The sequence below is a fragment of the Acromyrmex echinatior genome, chromosome 2, assembly GCF_024713525.1.
Source record: "Acromyrmex echinatior isolate Ae372 chromosome 2, ASM2471352v2, whole genome shotgun sequence".
Lineage (NCBI taxonomy): Eukaryota > Metazoa > Arthropoda > Insecta > Hymenoptera > Formicidae > Acromyrmex > Acromyrmex echinatior.
In genome coordinates, this window is record NC_141853.1 from 24239676 (window position 1) to 24261185 (window position 21510).

General features: G+C 30.5%; 1 protein-coding gene across 1 annotated transcript in view; it reads right to left on the minus strand.

Annotated features, from left to right (window-relative positions):
* The window catches only part of MCU (mitochondrial calcium uniporter), a 63939-nt gene extending 43407 nt beyond the window's left edge, over positions 1–20532 (minus strand). Inside the window, 2 exon segments of the mRNA XM_011066395.2 lie at positions 487–670; positions 20201–20532. Of these exon segments, the coding sequence (XP_011064697.2) occupies positions 487–670; positions 20201–20305 (289 nt within the window). The 5' untranslated portion in view covers positions 20306–20532.
* Positions 20533–21510: the final 978 nt, after the last annotated feature.

Consider the following 21510-nt stretch of genomic DNA (forward strand, 5'->3'; position numbering starts at 1 on the left):
TTGACGCCAAAATAATAAATAATCAGCTTGCTATCTAAATAGAAATATATATATAAAATAAATTAGAGAGAGTGTTAATTATGTTTTATTAATTACAAAAGACTGTAATCAAACAATTTTCATCGAATGATGAACTGAAGACTGCTCTATTTGCTGTCTGGAAGAATTTATCCCTAGAAAGATACGCGATCATCGAAAGATGCATTCTCGATACAAGATATAACTAACAGTATAGAATTTACTTGTTTTAAAAGTACGTTATTATAATACAATTTAATAAACACAAAACTTAGTGGTCAAGACTTTTTTATCACCCTGTAAGTCTATCGAATATTAGGATAGAGATCCTGCAAATTTTGATGTTTTCAAGTTACATTAATCCTGCCACGAAATAAAATCAAAAGAAATAATTTTACAAGCGTTATATGAGCAATACAATATATTTGTTGGTTCAGTTTTAATAAATGGAATAAGTAGATAACTCACCGATGCTCTCAGTCTCCACTTTTTCTGCTGACGTTTTCCTTGCAGTTTTCTTCACTTCTCTTTCCGTGGCTTTAGGCTCTTTTAGTTGCTTCATCAGAAGTGGATTTAACTTTGGCGAGTAGGAATTGGCCGACAGGGAGACGCTCCTCTGAGAGATGTGCCACCATCGTTTGCACCATGTTTCCTGAAACGCGCAACAGCAATTTCCGTTGTTACTCACGCGATATTTTCAAACAAGTATATGAATCCGGAAATTTGATTGGCGTATTATGAGAGTTCAACAAAGTTAAATATGTATGGATTGAACGCAGATTTTCAATTGAGCGTGCAATCATCGAAGTTTATCGTCGGTTCAGTCTCTTCATGGCTCATAGTTCATTGATTATCCGATAAATTATAACACAATAATTTATAGACAAAGCGCTTCATTAAATCGAGGTTCATAGTTTTGCTTTAATTCGCTTAAAATTAACAATCTTCGGGAGAATGAACGCATGTAATCGCAAGAGATTAGGGTATTGTACTCTTAATATCATACTTACATATTACTATTAACAAGCTATATTGCGTAACATATAATATACTGAAAACTTTGTCATTTTTGTAATTTTCTTTAACTTATTTTAGCTTATTTTTTGAGAAAAGTTTTCGAAAAATGTTTTGTTCAGCTTATATATATTATTATGACTATGTACGCTATTGTTTTATTTTTCAAGTATAGATACTCGAAAATACGTTAGTGAAGAAATCTCTGCTTGAAAAGCACGCATAATATTTACTTCAGAGCATGGAAATGCAATATTGATTGATGAAAAGCCTGTCCAAAATATAGAACGCTTGATACAATCAGAGTTTAACAGCAAAAATGTAATCATGGTACATACCGTGAGAGACCGTTATGGTTTCGCATTATAGGTAATTAATATAATAATAATTCGGGACAAAAATACTTCGTATAACGTAACTGTTTTTCTATTGCACAAAAATTTTTAATTTGATTATATAATAATAAGTAGCTCATGTTATATGGAATATAATATTACTGATTATTGGATTAAATAAAATGGGATAAAACGGTACAGATTTCTATTCTCAGGAGAGCGTATCCCCTATTTCAATGGCTTTATTGATTCTTCAAAAGAAAAAGAATCGTTATTTTTAGGCAAAGACGGAAAGAGTCAATTGAGATAAATGGATAGAGAGAACAGAAAAAAAAGAAAAAGAAGGAAAGAATAGAAAGAGAAAGAAAGAGATAGAAAGAAATAGAAAGAAAAATAATACGTAAAAATAAAAATGCAATACATTATAGAACGCAGCGCATTTTCCTTCTAAACTTTATTGTAGACCAGAAAACTGTCTTTAGAGTTCATCATTAATTCTGTAAAGTTCTATAGCGAGTAAAGATCTGAGAGATAATAATAATGTATTTTATAAAGTAACAAGAGGTAATAATGGATTTTATAAACTAACAAGAGATAATAATAATGTATTTTATAAAGTAAAAAGGTTTTCAAATAATTACAAAAAAAAATGATATATTATAAATCGGTACAAATAAAAAATATACTCGATTACAATACAGTTATACTTTATATCCAATTTATATCCCAATTATTGTAATAGTTAATTAATTATAATCCTGCTACTTTTCAATGACTAATTTTTTATTATTCTTCGTAAAAAGAGCAAGTTCTTAGAAATTACATTGCTTCCTATTGGTTATAAATTGAAAGAGGATATTACTTTGGAAGAAATATTCATTTTCACACATATATTTATCTACAGTCACTAGTAATTTTTTAAATAACATACTGAGTTAAGTACCTTAATGTCAATGCTCATGTAAATAAAAATTATAGCTGGACATATGAGCAATTTTTTGCGGACATGCTTCGCCAACCAATATTACTTCTGTAATATTGTTTCACACACGGATCGTGAACGAATTGTAGATATACATTGTGCATCGAATTAAAGATATTGATGCAGACAAATTTCTTCTTACAAAACCAAGGAACCATTTAAATGTAAAAATTTTGAAAATCATATCTATTGATATCTCTTTCTTTAAAAGTGTGCAACCCTTTTTATATCGGTTTCCTGTTATCTCCGCTCTAGTGGCCTAGTTTCTTCCTGCATCTCTTACTTCCGATGCGTTTACCCCGGCGTAGTCTCAGCAAAGCGTCACCATCGATTTCACTGCGGCATCCACGGGAACTGTATTTGCACCTTGCTGTAAAAAGACTGACTTTGAAATTTTTAGCAAGTTGCGCGCGATTGCCTGTGAAATGCAAATGCATCTATTGTATGTAGATGCTTCGTTCTATATCGACGATATTTATTATTGTACAGTGTCCACCGTATATCTCAATTGCAGACGTACTTATGTACAATCGAATGATATAAATTTATAAACAGAATGTCTTTAAATAAAAGAACACATGTAGATTGTCTATAGCGTGAATTAAAAATTTAACTGATATACGCTCTAGCGTGGTATATTACTGAAATTAACGTAAATCACATTGAGAGACACGCCTATCATTAATTATCTAATAATTAAGAGTTAAAATATTTTTTCCAATAATTCCCACAGAGAGAAAGAAAAGAGAGAGAGAGAGAGAGAGAGAGAGAGAGAGAGAGAAGGAAGAGAAAAAAATGTTATGATAGCATGATTTTAAAATAATTACTCTATTAAGAAAAACAAGACTCCGATTTAATTGAGGATAAAAAAGCTTTTAGTAGAAACAAAAAACAGAAAATAACCCTGTTATTTATCTTGAAATCCGTAATCTCTTAGAGTATCACGTTTCTTAATCTATACGGATACATTTAGTCTGCTTTTCAAAACAAAAATAAAGTCCACCTATTCCAAGGAATAACGTTACGCGCGTATTCACTTTCTATCAAATTGAAAGACGTGTCCAATTTAAAAATTAACTTGGGTGTGTCTATAATTTTCACGAAATGTGATAACGCAAGGAAAATATGTGTTCTTAATTTAAGTGTATTTTTAATTAAGTATTTCTAATTATAGTGTCTGTGATTTACGAGCACTTGATATGCGTGTACTATACGTCTATAATCTACAATACAATTTAATCCTGCTGTTTAAGGTCGCTAGTCAGAATAGAAAAGCTAGTTCAAATAGTCTGATAATTTTTATAATTTGAAATAGGTTCACTAAAAAGTACAGAGTGTTTAAAATGTTTATGTTTAAAACATCTTTGCAAAACAAACATTTAATAATAAAACATATTTTAATTCTAAACTTTTAATATTTTAAATCCAAACACATAGTGCTCTATTTATTGAAAAAGTTTAAAATTAAAATATCTTGAAATGTGTATTTAAAAAACGGAGAAAAAAATGATAAAACATTTTAATATTTTAAAATTAAATACTTTTTTTTAGTGTCATTGTCAAGATTCTATCAATAGAATAAAAATAAATTTAATAAAAAATATAATAACCTTTTTAAAAAATACTAACATTACATTAGGCGATATTTATATATTTTTGTAATATAAGAGAAATATATTTTTTAATAAAAATTTTAGATAATTTAAAAAAATTTACTCAAAACAAATATTATAGACTTTATTACAATAAAAATAAAAAATAGTTATTAAATAATTATAAAATAATTTATAACATAATATATCATTAAATAATTGTGAACAGAAAATTTTAAATAGAGTATTATTGTTATATCACTATTATATCGCGGATTATTTTCTACTTTTCTATAAAAAATATTTTACAAGGCAAAATGAGATACATGTTTATATAAGAAATATCAGTACAGAACTCGGTCAACTTGGCGTAACTCTTTAATTGGTTACTTGCGAACAGTGCAAATCTGCGAGGTGCTGAATTTCACATACGCGGTTATCGCGCGGTTTTCATACCAGCGTAATAATGAAAGAGATATACCGAAAATCAATGTAGGAATTCAATATCACTACAACTCATGTATATTCACATAACTTTTCTCGACTCTTAGCACTATTAATAGTCAGAGATCAAAGATCTATTTATATAAAGATATTAATTTGAATTTAGGCAATCTTTTGAATTTTCGTCATCAAAAGTATATTATGCATTGTTATATTGAATAAAGTCACACTACGATGGCAAAGTTGAAACAAAACGCACATTTTTACAAACATTTTGCAGCTTTTAATTAGCGCATTGAGATTACATGATTTCATCCTCTATTTAATCTTCCATCGACTCTCGTGTTACATGCCATTATAACTTCGTTTCAAACCGGGTCACCATTTTTCACTACACAGTATTGTAAATGTGAAACGTATATATTTCAACTATCTCTGATGAAAGAAACAGTAACATGTTATAACTGTTGTAAAGAAATAAATGTAATATATTTACACACATACAAAGATAATGTGTCTTTCTTTCATCCATGACGCAAATTGCGTGTTAGAAGATATACAGAGGTACAATAAAGTAGAAAATCTCAGGAAAACATTTTCTTGCGATGCGGCAACAATAGTAAAAAAATGAATTGCAAAAAACCGTTATCGCTTTCTTCTTTGTAATATAATAAACTATTTTACAATAAGCAAGATAATATAAACTCTTTATAGTATTAGATTCATAGTAATAATTTACTAGACAAACAACAAAAATTTGATTAAAATGTACTGAAGAAAAATTTTAGTTAAAATGACCGAAACAAAACTGTAATTTTATGCGAACTGAATTGTTTACTTGATATAAACAAATTTCTTGTTATTTACAAAGTAGAGAAATTATTTTGTAAAAGCAACTGAAATTTTTGTTATATAACAAAATTATTTGGTTCCTGTTAAAAAATGTCTTTAAACAGTTTGGCTGAAGGCATTCAACTTTTTTTTTGGTGTAAGCACGATACAATTTCGTTGGTTCATATACATAGAACCGATACGCCCTTTCGATCAACATTGCTTCCGACCATTACACAAGCTAAAAACATTTTCCGCACTGTATGTCGAGTGGAGCTGGACGCTGAGCTGGATCGATGACGTGATGTGATAATGGTAAAGCCAAGTGCTCGGCTTCAAACTAGAGCTTTCGTATTAATCCAACTTACGGCCTTTTTGCTTATCGATGTCTGCTAAAGTACATATACATCATAGCACGCACGCGATTGCCTATATCGTCGTGTCGATTAAATTCTCCCCCCACGATTTGTGATCTACAAAGCGCATTCACGTCGTGCGGCACAAACACATAGTGATTCTGTTACGTTCTCGTATTACAAATTTCGAATTCCACGATAAAAAACGCCTCGTCCAGCCATGCGGTGTCAGGTACACGTATAAATGATGCGATAGATATGCATTTTTCATTTTTCCACGTGTATCGATGTTCCAACGCAATTTACGTCCGATAACAGACGAAGTTTTCACCGCTTGTGTAAATTTGGAGACTTTTTCCGATAAAAAAATGAGAGAGAGAGAGAGGGGGGATAGAGAGAGAGAGAGAGAAACCTTTGACTAAATCTAGTGACAAGGTAGCTGTCAGAGTACATTACTTTCGTCGAGTCTTAAAGAGATATTGACAAAGTCATTGTTCTGGGCTGAAATTGACGTTGTTAAACCCTAGATAGACGTTAAAAGTTTTACCGAAAGGCATTAAAATAGTATTAGATAAAATCACTGCACGCACAGTTATATTACATTACAACAGTTATATTACGTTACATTATCATCGTAAACGCATATATAAAAACTTATATCTTGTCTCTGATCGTCAAATATAATATCTTTTTTATGATGTGTTTAGATAACTGAATACGATACAATAAGTGCATGAATGCTGCATTAATCCAACCACATTTCGACCGCAATGTTTTTGTTTGTGACGATACTCCATATCATATAAAAACTGCGAATTCAAATAAATATCTAAACTTATATTTTGATCTTGTTAATTAAAAATATACTATACAATAAACATAGTGTATATTATAAGTTACTTTGTCAAATCTTGAAAAAAATGTTATATCATGGAAAAGATATATAAGACTGCGTGTAACTTTTTTTCGATTAGCGATAACAATATGTTGTAAATAAAAAAAATGTGTTGTACGTGTTTAAAAATAAAAAATTAAAAATCGATAGGTAAAAATATTCGCAGAAATTCAAAATGACCAAACAATATTTGCTTTTATTTTTTTTTTAATAAAAAAAACATTCTCTTATTTCTTTGTCGCAATCTGTTGTGATCGTTAAAAGAATTTAATGTAATGTATCGAGTCGTGCGAGATGCGCAGATTACACGCAATTCTCTAGAATGGAACTTAGAAGTTATTATGTAATCTGGCTTAGAGAGTAAAGAGTACTCGCATCATACTACAAAATGCAAGAAGGACAACTTGATTCTCGCTTATAAAGTATAAAACTTTAAGACACAAGGTTTTTACTGACGTGAAACATTCTGTAATAAAATTATCAAAATTGACATATCTTCTTTTTCACATTCCTACATAAAAAAATTTTAAGACAATATATACAATAAATAAAAGACTGATAATAACACATGAAATAGATGGTTTTGCTGAAATATTCAAAAATTTAGCCAGCTACAGATCTAAAAATAATTTTGTTGGATCATCAAAACAAATAGGTATGCTAATTGCTAGAATGTCAAAATTTACATCATTATTTATTATACCTACTTGAATTTCCTTGCATAATTACAATATTTTAATAATCCAACAAAATTATTCTTAGGTCTGACTAAATTTTCAGATACTTCGAAAAATTCTTTTGTGCACAAATAAATGAGAAGAACTTTTTCGATAAAAAATTATGTTTAGCGCTTAATAATATTTTTATGTAATATATATATATATATATATATTCACGTAAAAGTGATTAAGGCATTGAGATACAACTGAAAAGATATTTCTCATTTATCAATATTTTAAAAGTTTCGAAGAATTGTAACTCAATACCGTTGAAATATAACAGCAATTAATCGCGAAAATAACTTGATTCTATATGAAACAAATGTGCATAAAACGTGCGGAAAATAATATAATGAAGCGTCATAATTGGAAGAGGATTTATTTTCATCGCGAAAGCTCTTAATTCGCGCTATACGAGGTTTGAGAATTTACGATTCTCCTGTGGTTTCAACGAGCATACATATATGGTGAATAATGATCAGCAATGATTCGCTCAAATGCGGTGACAGTTTATCTCCATCTCCATTTACTTGTCCTTTATATCTCTATTTGTTCTCTTTTATTCGAATATTCCTCAATATTATTTGATGTCGATAAGTGCTCGCAAGTTAAAGCTCTTTTATAAAATCGATCAAAGAGAAAAAATATTTTAAAAAGAGTTATAAATACATGTACAAAATTGTATATATGTAAAATAAATTTACATCACTAACTTAGCAATAGATTTATACGTTAAATAAAAAACGTGGCAGCAATCAGCGGTTATTCAGATATTTTATTCGTAATGTAAATCGATGTTGTTCAAATCAATCTATCAGAACGACGATATTTTATTCGTATATAACTGCTTACAGTGCTTACTGTAAATTTATATAACGATAAAAGTGTCGCAGGAGACTTTCTTTTCATAAATTCAAAATGTATTGAATTTATCTTGATGTGGAAAATGAATTATTCGCTGGTAATTTATTTGTTTAAATTCACATACAAGTTCTCGGAAAATTGAAATTAAGAGAACGAGGCAGTCCATACTGCTCAATTCAATTATTGTCCCTGTCCGCAGTTTTCTTTGAAACCGTAATATTGTTCGGACACTTTATGTGCCTATCGAAGAAATTGAATATCTCATAAAAACATTGATAGTATATCCAACACATCAATAAGATATTTACGTCAAGAGAACCGATAGAAATGCAAATTTTCAGTATTTGTCAGTAATTGTCACTGAGGCTACAAATTAGGTCAGCGTAAAATTCTACTGACATTGTTGGGTCTCAAATAATAGCTTTCAATATTGCAGAATTATCAGCTTTATTAAATTGTAATCGTCATGTTATTCCAATTTGTTATTAATCAAATAAACTGTTTATTTTTTCAATACAAAATATTATTAAGAGAAATGCTTATCAAACATTGCAAAATATTATTGAGCAAGATGTTCATTCAAAGAAAACTTATCATATAGTATATCAATTTTCAATTTTATCGTAATTATATATTTCTTACTAAAATGTAAATGCAACTTTTACACTTATGCAACTTTTATACTTTTACACTTTTTTTAATTCATTGAGCAAAAATATCAATTTGATCAAATAATAAAATGTCGGATATCCGGATATCCGACATTTTCCGGTTACACGACCGGATTCCGAGAAAGTTATTTAGAAAAAAATCAACAATTTAATGATATCAAATTTCAACCGGATATATTAGGGACATATCGGATCGTAAAATTACCGGATACCAGATATCGGATATCCGGTATTTGATTTCTTTTACATAGTTGCTTTTAAAAGTTGCTCTGCAACGATCAAATAATTTTGGCAAAATTCTTATAATTGCTTATAATTACCATTGTCAGAGAAATTCATTTATCGAACAATCGTTCCTCTGTACCGAATATTAATTTAATTATTGCATAGCACGTTGCGCTGAAACAAAGCACGTCGTAGACAAATCCGAGATCTTGCACGACATGATGCACAACCTCTACAGCAGACTTAAAATTTCAATTACATAAGGAGGAATGAATCTCACAGTGCGCAGCGTCAATCTCTGAAATTACTGCAGCTGTTTTACTCGTATTTGTAGCGTCTCAAAATTTGCAGCGAGATATTTCGAACAATTCTCTATCGTAAACGGATTTCATTCGCATATAGATCAATAATATATTTAATATTGTCTAATTGTCGAAGGCAAGAAAGCTCTCAGCGATACATTTGCACGCTCAATGTCTGCTAATCGAGTTTTGATTATTGCATTTCGGATTCAGCACATTCTTATGGTGTCCAAAAAGACAGTGTTCTCTTACAAGAGCAACAACGATAACAAGGATTGTCCTTGCCAGAGTAGGCTGGGACGCAGCAGAGCAGATCGATGTTTATGGCGCCTGCTTGCCGCAGCCTCCGCAGTCCGGAACCCCTTGGATAACTCTGTAACGGTTACATCAATCTGTAAACTGGTGAGACCAGCAACTTTTCCACAATAGCTGCGCCTGGCACTTTTCACTTAATAAAGTGCGCCTCTAGCATTTCCCATTAATATCCAGCGGCTATTAGCTCGCATATGAATAATATTGTTAGACTCGTAACAGCTATATTCTCATAATAGCTGCACATGGCAGATTTATTTGAACAGTCAGTAGTCCAATAAATCTGATTAATTATGTATGGCTATTTTGTAAAACTGATAAACTAAAATTGTACTGAACCAAATTAGAACTGTAGTTTTGAACATAGCAAACATAAACTCTAGTAATATATCGGAGATCTACAAAATCACTTTAATATTATATTCTCTCCTTTGTACAGTTACTAAATGATTAAATTTTTAAAATGCAAGAATGATCGTTGAAGATTAATGATACAACGCAGCTTCAACATTGTTCGAGCAACTTTAATTATTGTTTGATTGAATCAAGAAAGTCAATTTAACTAAAGTTAAACAAATAAAAAATTTCACGCAATAAACCAAAGTCAGAAGTTAAATTAAATTAATCGTTGCGAACGATTACTTAAATCGGCTACTTTGAGTATCGAATATTTTTTCAAAGATTTATTTTTGTAATTAAGTGCTAGAGTGTCTTTCTCTCTCTTTATCTTCTCTCTCTCTCTCTTCGTAACGTAATTTTCAATATTTATTGACAGAAGATAGCAAGACTTTCTCCCGTCTGGCAGTACTTACATTAAGTTAAATCCCCTGCTTTACAACTCCTGCTTTACAATCCGACTTGATGAAAAACTAACAATATTCATTAAAATAATTAGATACATGGAAAACAAAAAGTCAAATAATTATCTAGATTATCTGAAATAATATAAAAATGCATATTAAATGTCATTTTTCAAAATTTTATATGTTACATCTACTTTAACCGTAACTAATCAAGTTAACTATAATTATATTTTTGAATTTCGACAACCAGTATTAAGGTTAACTTTATTTTTGTTTGTCGACGACTTTTCGAAGAAAGCGATGCAAGATTTGCTAACGAGCTTTACCGGTTAAACATACAACAGACAATAGTTCGTTAATGTTGAAGCACAAAGTCGAATAAACAAGACGTCGCAATTAAAGCTGCATTAGTAAGCCATGCGTGTGACTTAATGACGGGTGACAAATGAAACATCTATCTATTTTAGTTCATCTTGAGAACTTTAATATTATTCGAAACAGAATATATAACTATACATGTATAGTCTATATTGTATACAGTTTACATTTCCTTCATGGCATATTAAACTGTTTTTTAATTCTTTTTGTTTTCTTTTAAATTAATTAATTTTTACTTAATTTTAATTTAATCCATTATTATAATATAATATTTTTTAAAGTTAGAACTGTTATTTTTTGCTTTGCGATTTTTACAATAATTTTTTCCCTTAACAAAATATAGAAGCAATTATGTTTGAAATATTGAAAGGCACACAGATTTACTTCTGATTAAAGATTACCAAGGAGTACGTATTTTCGCGTTTGTAGGACTGTAATGTTATAAAATATTACGAGATTTAGTTTCCTTACGGAAACCGCTCGCTAACATAAAATACGAAAATAAAAGTCCTATAATTTAGTTTTTAATACATGTGGCTTCTCAAGATAGATAACATTTGTCCAATGTGTGGTTAACTCAATAATAGCCTATTTATTTCGAACATTGTGTTAGTGAAAAAATTCCACGAATGAGATACTGCTTGAATAGAGCTTGTAAAATGCGGAGGATACACGATAGTGCGACTTAAATAAATCGTGAACATGAAGACTAACAAAGTACTGGTTATTACGTATGCATTCTGCTACAAAAATAATACGAGAAAGTGATGTGCTGTATTGTCATAAAACCGATTTTTCATTGCAATAGTTATATCCTTGTAAAATTTATCGTGGGTGAAATAGAGACCAATATATTCGACAGTCATAATAAAGTGCCGCCCAGTGTCGCCTAGAAAATATTCGAGAGTAAGTATTGTTTTGCTCACTATGGAAGCACTAAAAATTAGTACCGATGATTATTAATACCGATGAACATGCAGCTCTTTCTTTCTTGTATAACATTTATCATTAAAATTATTATATATATTATATATATATATATATATATATATATATATTAGGTGTTGGAATTAATTCGTAGCGTTTTTTAATGAAAGAATGTTATTTATTTCACATGAGCATTAAAAAATACATTAATGAAAGTACTTCCCATCACTTGTAAAACGCTACGAATTAATTCCAACACCTAATATTTATATGGTATATATATATATATAAATATATATATATATAAAATATAAAAAATATATGGAAAATATTTAATGTTTTAATTGCAAAATTGATAGATTTCGTTTCAACACGGGAAAAACGGTTTTACTAAGGCATCTCAAAAGTAGCTAGATATAAATCTAAAAATAATTTTATTGGATTAAAATAAACGCTGTAAAACGCTCAAACTAGTTGCTATAATATCAAAATTCTTTGCAGCATTACTCGTTATACTTGAGTTTTTTTACACAATTCTTTTATTTAATAGTACAATACAATAATCTTCAGATCTACTAAATTTTTAAATACTTCAGCAAGATTATTTTTTCGTAAAGATAAACATGTAATCTTTCAGAATACACAGACTTGATAACACTTAGGTAGGTTTTATGGTACTATCTTCATATCCATCTTCATAAAAATTATTATTGTTATTCCGGAATAAAACGTAATGTATCTAAGATAAGATCTGGCCTATATGGCATCATATATGTATGCTGGATAAACACGTGGCAGTAATCAAATTGACAACGGATAAAAAAAATTATTAGTTACCAAAGAAAATGTTAAAAATCAAGATGAAACATTTCATTTTTCCATCTTCTAATTTAACTTCTAAATATGCAACAAACTCGGTGGAATGTTTCAGAAACTTAAAGGTGTCACAGTAAAAAAAACCTGGACTGTGTAAGTTCAAGTGGTTGTATGATGAGTTTTCATCGAATTTAGAAGGTTAATGGAACTCCGTGGAAAGTTTCTATAACTTTAAAGGAAAAAAATTCAGCTAGTAGAATGATGTCGGTTATAAAAATATCGTATTTATTTCGTCTCTGCAGAAACCAATTAATTTTCGTGCTCATATTTATTTTCGCTTTCGTCGAAAAGAATAATTAAAGCCTTAGACTCTAGAAATTTTTAATTAACGTTTGCAGACATGATTTAATCCAGAAAGAATAGAATGTCATCTTCACAGTAAAAATTGGCGTAACATTGCTGAAATACACGGACAATTTTTCAAATTTGTGATTCGTTATTGAAAAAGAATTCGGGATCATTGTACATTGCGATGAACCAATAACTCATCTACAAACTGTGCACGGCGTGAATTTTATTTGAATTTAAAATTGAAATGGAAATATTTCTGCACTAAAAAGGTCAGCAGCATAGAAAGCTATGTCACCAATTCCAATGTTAACTGGAAATATATTCGTTGAGAGAGTACATCGCTAATAATAATTGAGAATATTACATTACATTAATCACAATCGAATTATTGAAATATTCATGCTGATTTCGTTCATAAATCGATTTACAGGAATTCTATAGTAATTATTCAATACTATTTCGCACATTTCGATGTATTAGCTCGAAACTGTTATTTCTATTCATTCTATTCACACTTAATTAATTTTAATTAATTAACTCTCTCTAATTATCTCTCAAACCTAATCAGTTAACAGCTTTATAGGCAATTTCCTCTATTACCGCTTGCGCAATTATTCATTATATTTTTTCCGAGAAAAGCACACATATAAAGATCATTGAAGATTAAATCCGATAGCAATTATCGCATGAATTTCCAGGACTTATACTTCGCATGTCACACGCTCTAGAAGCTACATTTAAATGCGGGCAATTCATAGAAAATAAATAAGTTCAAAATGGAACAAAAATAAATACCGTTACATCGATATTCATCTACGGACGTGACCGCAATGACATAGCGTATGACGTGTCGTCACATCTTCCAGTAGGTCTGTCATCTAAGGTGAGTCAACAAATTTATGTGGATCAGTTGAAGTTTCCAAGATTTATACTCTTCACATGTCACATCTTCTAGAATTTCTACATTTTAAATGCGAGCACTTTGTGGAAAGCTATTTCAATAAAATTGAACGAAAATAAGTACCGTTACATTCTTGCTATTCATCTACGGACGTAACGGCAATGACATAACGTATGACGTCATATTTTCCAGTAGGTCTGTCACCTGAGATGAGTCAACAAATTTATGCAGATAAGCTGTTATGTCGAAACGCACGTATCAGTAACGACGAAAATAGATAGACAGAAAATCGATTGACTAAAGTTGCCTTGCGCTTCTCACCACGATTGTCGCTTCGAATGGCATTGTCCACAAAATGCCGACAATTGACCCGGTGGTAATTTCATCGAGACAATCCAAGCTGAGAGAAGTAAAATCTTTTATCGAATTGGTCAATCAAATCGATTCAGCTTCGAATTAGGTCGACCTTTTCACGATCTATTAATTAGTGTCTCATTCATTGTCTCATTTATTTTTTTCTGAGTAAAACGAATGAGAAATATTGAAATCCGTCCATTTTGTCTTAAGAACGGTATATGTTACGTGATCGTTGTAAAATATCAGGTGACGCGTAAAGAGGTTAATGAGAATCCGTGACGACTCAATGAAATACTACCAAACCAAATGTGCTCTTTGAAAAAACGTCGGGCTCCATCTGACGTAATGACATAACGTGCGTATCACAAACGATGAGTCATTGAAATATATATCATTCCAAGACTCATTTTTTGCAAACTTTACATATCGCTGAATTTATGCAACAGTAAAGAAAGTTGATGCTGATACACTTAAATAAAATTGTGCGATACTGAGCGGTTCTTTTTAGAACTTGACGCAAATTTATGTGTTTTAACCACAGTTTCTTTACTATAGAAGTCTGTGACTTTAATACAAGCAGGGAAGAACAAGAATAAAAGAGAAGCTATCGACGAAACTTTTTATAATCCCCTGTTGTATCATTAATTATATAATTTGTCTTCTCAGTTAAAATTGAAAAAGGGAAAAAGATCCAAGTTTAAAAACTTATTGAGGCTTTCATATTCAAATTATATCAAATTGCATTTAGATTTTTAGATTCGTAATTTAAAAGCTGACAAATTCGATTTCTATGAGACCAAATTTGTCGATGAAAATGTTCTCGAGTCGAGTGATGACATAAGATTCTAATTTTGGTATGGTAAAAGAATTCCGAATAAATCTTACATTCACAGGCCGTGTATGACTTAAAGTCAATCTCTCGAAAATGTTATTTTGCTATCCTAAGATTTTGCTTCAATAAAATTAACGACAAAGAACAATTCGTGGAATGTTTTCGAGGTTAAAACAAGTCTCAAGAATACGGTATATTTTCGGTGTGGCGATCTGAGGAACACTGAATATTTATAAATGCCGAGAAGATCGCGGCAGATTGCGACTAGATTTATCTCCCTTGACATTTATCACAGCTAAGAGACATGAGAAAAGAGCGTTATTGACGTATATAGTAAGCGCATGTGAAGTACCTCGGTGATCCTAAGATTCCTTAAAGTTATAGTTAAAGTTATTCATTTGAAGAATTCTAGCCAGATTGTACTGACACGAATAAACTCGAGTCAGATAATGCATAGTCTACACAACAGCATATTTAACTTACGCGAAAATATGACATATTTAAACATTCTACACATTTTTCAGTATACATTAATTACATACCACTTTTTACTTTGTTTTAATTTTGACTATGTCAACTTTTAAATGAAAAACAAACTACCTACGTTACTCATACGTGTATATGTAATATATACGTTCCACCTTTCTCCATTATTTTATTCTGCATAAATTTTTAATTTAATTTTCACGTCGCTTTACTTTTTAAATTCCGCATAAATTTTATGCGAATATTATATTCTACGAGTTTATTTTTATATATTAAAAAATGGTTGCAATTATTAGAAAAAAAATTTAACAATAATTTATAACTTCACTTTTGGTACCAACTGTATATTTTTTTGATAGAGAAATATAAATATAATTATAATTACTAACATTAACAGCAGTAATAACTTTAAAAATGGAGCTATGCTTAAATTACGTTACTGTAATTATAAACACAAATATTAAAAATTTTCCTCGTATGTTTAATCAGTGGTTTAAAAAAGATTTTAGATTAGAATATACAAAAATATTGTCGCTTGCAATAGTAATTATGTATTATACATTTACTATTTATTGTATAAGCAATAAAACGGATCTCTCGAAAAACATCAGTGATATTAATTGTCACACTAAAATCAAAGGCACTGACGATGAGAAAAGTTATCAGTATTTGACCTATTTTAGTATTATAATTATGATTATTATTGTGTGTAATTATGATTATTAATGTTAGTAATAATTATATTCATAGTTCTATCAAAAAATATATATAGCACTAAAAATGACTACAAAATATAATTATTATTACAATAAATGGTTACACTCATCATAATTAAACTGTAAATTATAATTGTATCATTTTTTAAGCTAACCACATTTTATATGATATTTAATAATAATTATACAATATTTACAGTCATTTTCGAATACTAAATTATATTTTTTTCATAGAATTATAAATTATTACACGAACAAATGAGTGTATTAAAGTATTTAAAAATTTAGGTACATATATACAGATAAAATTAATTTTATTGAATTATCAAAACAATTACGTAGAATATTCAAACTGAATGCTTAGAATATCAAACATTTTTGCAGTATTGCTCATTACATTTATTTCGTAATTATTTTTTACATAATTATTTCGATGGCAAATTATTCTGAGATATATATCTGTAGTTATATTAATTTTTAGATGTTTAAAGCAAAATTGTTTTTCCAAGTACATAACATGTATGATTATTACACTACTATTATAATAATTATTATATCATGTTATAAATATCAAAAATTTTTCTCAGTATGTGTCATGATCATGTCTATTTTAAGCACACTATGTTGACCTATATTTTTTATCCTTTTCTTCTTATCCGTTTTAACCGAGGTATTCGAACTTCTCCTTGAGAACTTTAATCTGTACGTACAAAATACGTAGAAAATGGTCGAGCAGCGAAGCATTGCTAAGAGCCGAGTGAAATATTAGCGCAATGGTCGGTGCTAAAGTGCGACGCTATTTGATTTACGAGCATAGGTGATACCTGTATTTTTCGCGTAGAAAATATTTCTCTTCCCATGGCGACGATGAACTCGGGATCGTTTAACGCGACTTGGACACAAATGCTTTTGTACCGAAGATATGCCCGGGAAATTCATCGAAAATCGGTTCGGTTATCGAAATTGCAATGTCTACATCGAGAACAAGAGTATATATTGCTCACCACGAGCATTCTATTAATTGGATGTTCCTATCAAAGTCCACAGAGCAGAAATTGAATTTCCGTTATACACCAGCGCTGAAAGGGGAATCGAAAAAAAATTACTGGATTATACAATTCTGTAAGAAAACAAACATGTGGTATTCTAAAGAATGTTTGATAATAACAATTCGCTTCTATTTTTGATAATTCATTCCTGAATCTCGTTAAATCTATAAAAATTTTACATCATTACAGACAGTTTTGATGAAGTATCTAAAAATTTAGCTAGATTTAGCTAAAATTATTTTATTGGAATCAGCAAAAAATTATATAGGACGTTCTGCGTAAAAACTGCTTATTAGAATGTTAAACATTTTGCATCATCATTTCTCATGCTTGAATTTCCTACATAATTATTTTGATAGGTCAACAAAATTACTTTAAGATCTATACCTAAATTTTTAGATACTTTAATAAAATTGTTCTTTCTGTCTAGGTCATACAGCTGTTTATTTACTTTGAACGTCATATTTTTTGCATTTTGTTCGATGATAGTTTGCGAAGGCGGTTTATTTTAAGCTATAAAAAATGTTAAAAATCGATTGACGGCATGCTAAATATAAATGACTATATAGATGCTGATTTAAAAGGCTGGATTGTATATTAACATGAAGTTGACATCTATATTAAAATTTAATATAAAGCAATGACAATATTTATAATAAAATAATATTCATATCATTATTCTACTTCTTTGATTATTTCTCATATTCATCTTAATCATTTCATCTTAATCATTAGTTTCATAAGTAACTATAAATATATTATTGCCGTTTTAATTTCGTTTTAATAGTCTTATCGTAAATGCGTATATCTTATAATTCTTATAAACAAAATATAAAAACATGAATATTAATGTTAAATTAAGAATCACATATAAATAATTGAAGTATATTTCTATATCGGAATTAAAATAATCAGAAATAAAAAAATTGCAGAAATATTTCCTCTCATTTCATTTTATATAACCCATTATAATTATACAATTTCTTTAATTACTGAGCGTTATGGTAATTAATGCTGTCATACTGCAGATGTGATCTGCACAGCGCGCACATGGTGGACGCATACGCATCGGGATGTGTGTATGATTTGCTTTTTATCTCGTAACCACACGTTTGCGTGCAGTAATCAGAAGAATGATAATATTTTCATTTAACAATAAAATTTTTTTGCGTAAGTTACTCGTATATTTCTTGTAGGTACTAAGAACACTAGCTAATTAACTTTAAGCAAATACATGACACAAAATGATTTGATATTATGTGTTTAATATTTATATTATCGATGTAAATATTTAGAAGTATATTTAGTAGCTTTGCAGCTTTTTCAGCTTTTTGTTCTAATTTTTCTCAATAAGGAAAAATAAACTATCAGTTTACTTTTGTTCCTACATTTACAATTAATACGCAGCGGAATTAGTGCAAATTTCTTAAATAATAATTCTTTTAAAAAGAAACCAGAAGAAGAATATATTATATTGTTTTTTTTTAATTTATAGACTAGATTTCTTAATAGTAGATATACGTTAAAAAAATTAGAAATAATTTCCAATTTTTTTTAATAACATATATTACAAATGTTTCGCGTTAATTCTGCTAGGAACATGTATGTTTATACTAGCGTTATCATTTTGTAATTATCAAATAATTTAAAGCGATCATGTGCCACGATAATAAATAATTAAGTAACAAATGTGTCTCTCGCTTTACATTATTCTCGAAATTATCAATTCTCGTTCTACGCGACAAATTATATTAATATAAAGTCATCATACTAAAAAATATTCTAAATGTTACTAAATATTTGTCTGAATATCATTAATTTAACATTTTATTTAACATTTTATTTAACATTTACTTACAGTAAATAAATTTTTGCTAAATAAAAAAAAATGATAGTTATGTCGAATAGTTCATGTACCAAATGAAATACATTTAGTAAATATTCAGCTGCTACTATTCGAACAAATATTATATTTATTAAAATTTAGTACATTTTTTTCACAATATAGCGGAGTAACACGCACGTACGTTCAATATCACGTATCGGAATTATAATTATACTTTATATTATTTAAGTGTAATCTGTTATTCATTTAATCTGCGAACAGCAAAAAATTTCCGAAAAAAAAACAAATAGAACATAAAAGAAAATATGATTTTTCCCAGAACACTTTATATCCGTTTCTAGCAATGTAATTTAATTTTAATCTCGGTTTAATTCTTCCTCTTTTTTTTTTGTAATTCTAAGAATTAAAAATGAAGAGTAATCTGAAGAGAAATGATTAACTCCGTTCAAATCCGGTATCTCGTCTCTCTCGTTACCGGTTTTATTAACATTATAGGCTTTCCTGTGATTGAGTACTTGTGTCGAGATAAAGAGGTGCGGTACCAAAGGTATCGCGTGTGTGATAAAGACCTGCTAACGCTATTATATGTACATTGTACACGCAAACGGCTTGAAGGTGGAACTACTGGAGCCAGGGTGGATGAGAGTGGGAGAAGTAGGATCTCGGGGACCTCATGTAACACGTTAAACGCAGCTATCGCGACTGCGAGTAGGATGGGGGCCATGAGAAGTGGACATCTGAGCCCCGTAATATCAATTAATTTGACCCTCCGCACGCGTATGTTATTCAAAATGAACCAATGCCCGCCGATTTCGAGATAACCAATGTATATCGCCGATCTTTGTCACACGATCCCTTGTACAGCTCCACGTATGCTCCGAATAAATACTCCCGACTACTCCGAGAGAAACCGGGAGAGGAAAGAGACTTCCATCGAGCGGAATGACCGAAGGGCCACCGCAGGTCGCACGACACGTAGGGGTGCGTTCAGATTCCCACCTCGAGTGCACTCCCCAGATATTATTTACCTTTATTTAACATATCAATGAACACAAGGATATAAAATGATACTTGGGTGGCACTCAGGTGTGAGGCACAAAAAATGTGGGAATTTGAACGTAACCCAGGTGCGATTCGCTCGTTTTACATTGCTGCGTTGTCAACGTGCATTCTCTCACCTTTCGGTACCGCCTTGTTGTGGTCAGGTAGGACGTGGCGGTCAGCACGCGGCTCATTTCGCACCACCTCACGACGAATATCGCCCGAAACGATACCGCTGCCATTTCGTCGTCGCTGTCAAAGAGCCGGGCGCACCGTCCGACGACGTTCCGACGCGCGGATCACTTGCTGTTCGCTCTTCCCTCGCGCACGAGTCGACTGGGACAACAAACTCCCGCCTGCCACCCGCGAGGCTTGAGCGAACCGACAACCGGCTATGAACGACTACCGCACTCGGCAGTCTCGGCACTACCGTCCGCGGCAGGCAGGGGCAGACGATATCGCGCGCGCGGATCCCGAGACCCCGACCTTGCGGCGGCCGATGACGTGACATGCGCGCCGCGCCATGCTCGATGCGCATTGGTCGAACTGGATCGAACAGCGTTGACGCTGCTGTTAGCGGCACATTTCGAATCACTATTCGGTTGATTCGTTTCTATTTTTTAGGTACGGACCGCGGAGACATCGTCGCCCATGGAAACGCTGTTCTCGGAATCAACGTGCTCCGTTGTCAAGCGCGTACCGTATATGTATACATGCGCGAGCTTCCGACGTTGCAGGGAATGGTCCATGTAAATTGTAAAACACTGCAGTAATGTTTTTTTCTCGTTTTCTAGTCGAAATTCTAAATATTGAATATTGTTTTTGAGAGTTTTCATTTTCTTAAAATAAAAAATTTCCGACTGACGTGACGCGTCGGTTGGAAACTCTATAATTTTCTTTTTTTATTCTAATAAAATGGAAAACTTTCAAAAACAATATCCAATATTTACAGTTTCGGCCAGAAAATAAAAAAATGTTATGCTATATATTATTGTTACAGGTTCTAACATTAATTTCAAAATAAATTTCTTTATACTAGTTTAGATCAGGGTTGGGTAGTAACTCAAAACGTTAACAGTTTAAAAAAACAGTTAAAAAGTTAATAACTTTTAATTTAACTTAGTTAATTTTAAATGCATTAATTTTTAACTTAATTTAATTACTTTTAAACTTTAATTTATTAACTTTTTTTAAATTAAAAATTGTTCTACTTCTCTAATTTACTTTTTTTTACTATAACTTAAACTTTAGAAAATTAATTTAAAAAAAGAGATTTTACGATGAGAGATTCTATAATAAAAGTCACACCATGTGATAGTCAATTTTTATTAATTCGCTAGGTTTTGTCAATTCCCGCTTATATTTGACACTAATTTTAGGTATCATAAATGTTATATTTTAGCAACATAAATATGAAATGAGCCTTAGATAAAAAATTGTTGTACTG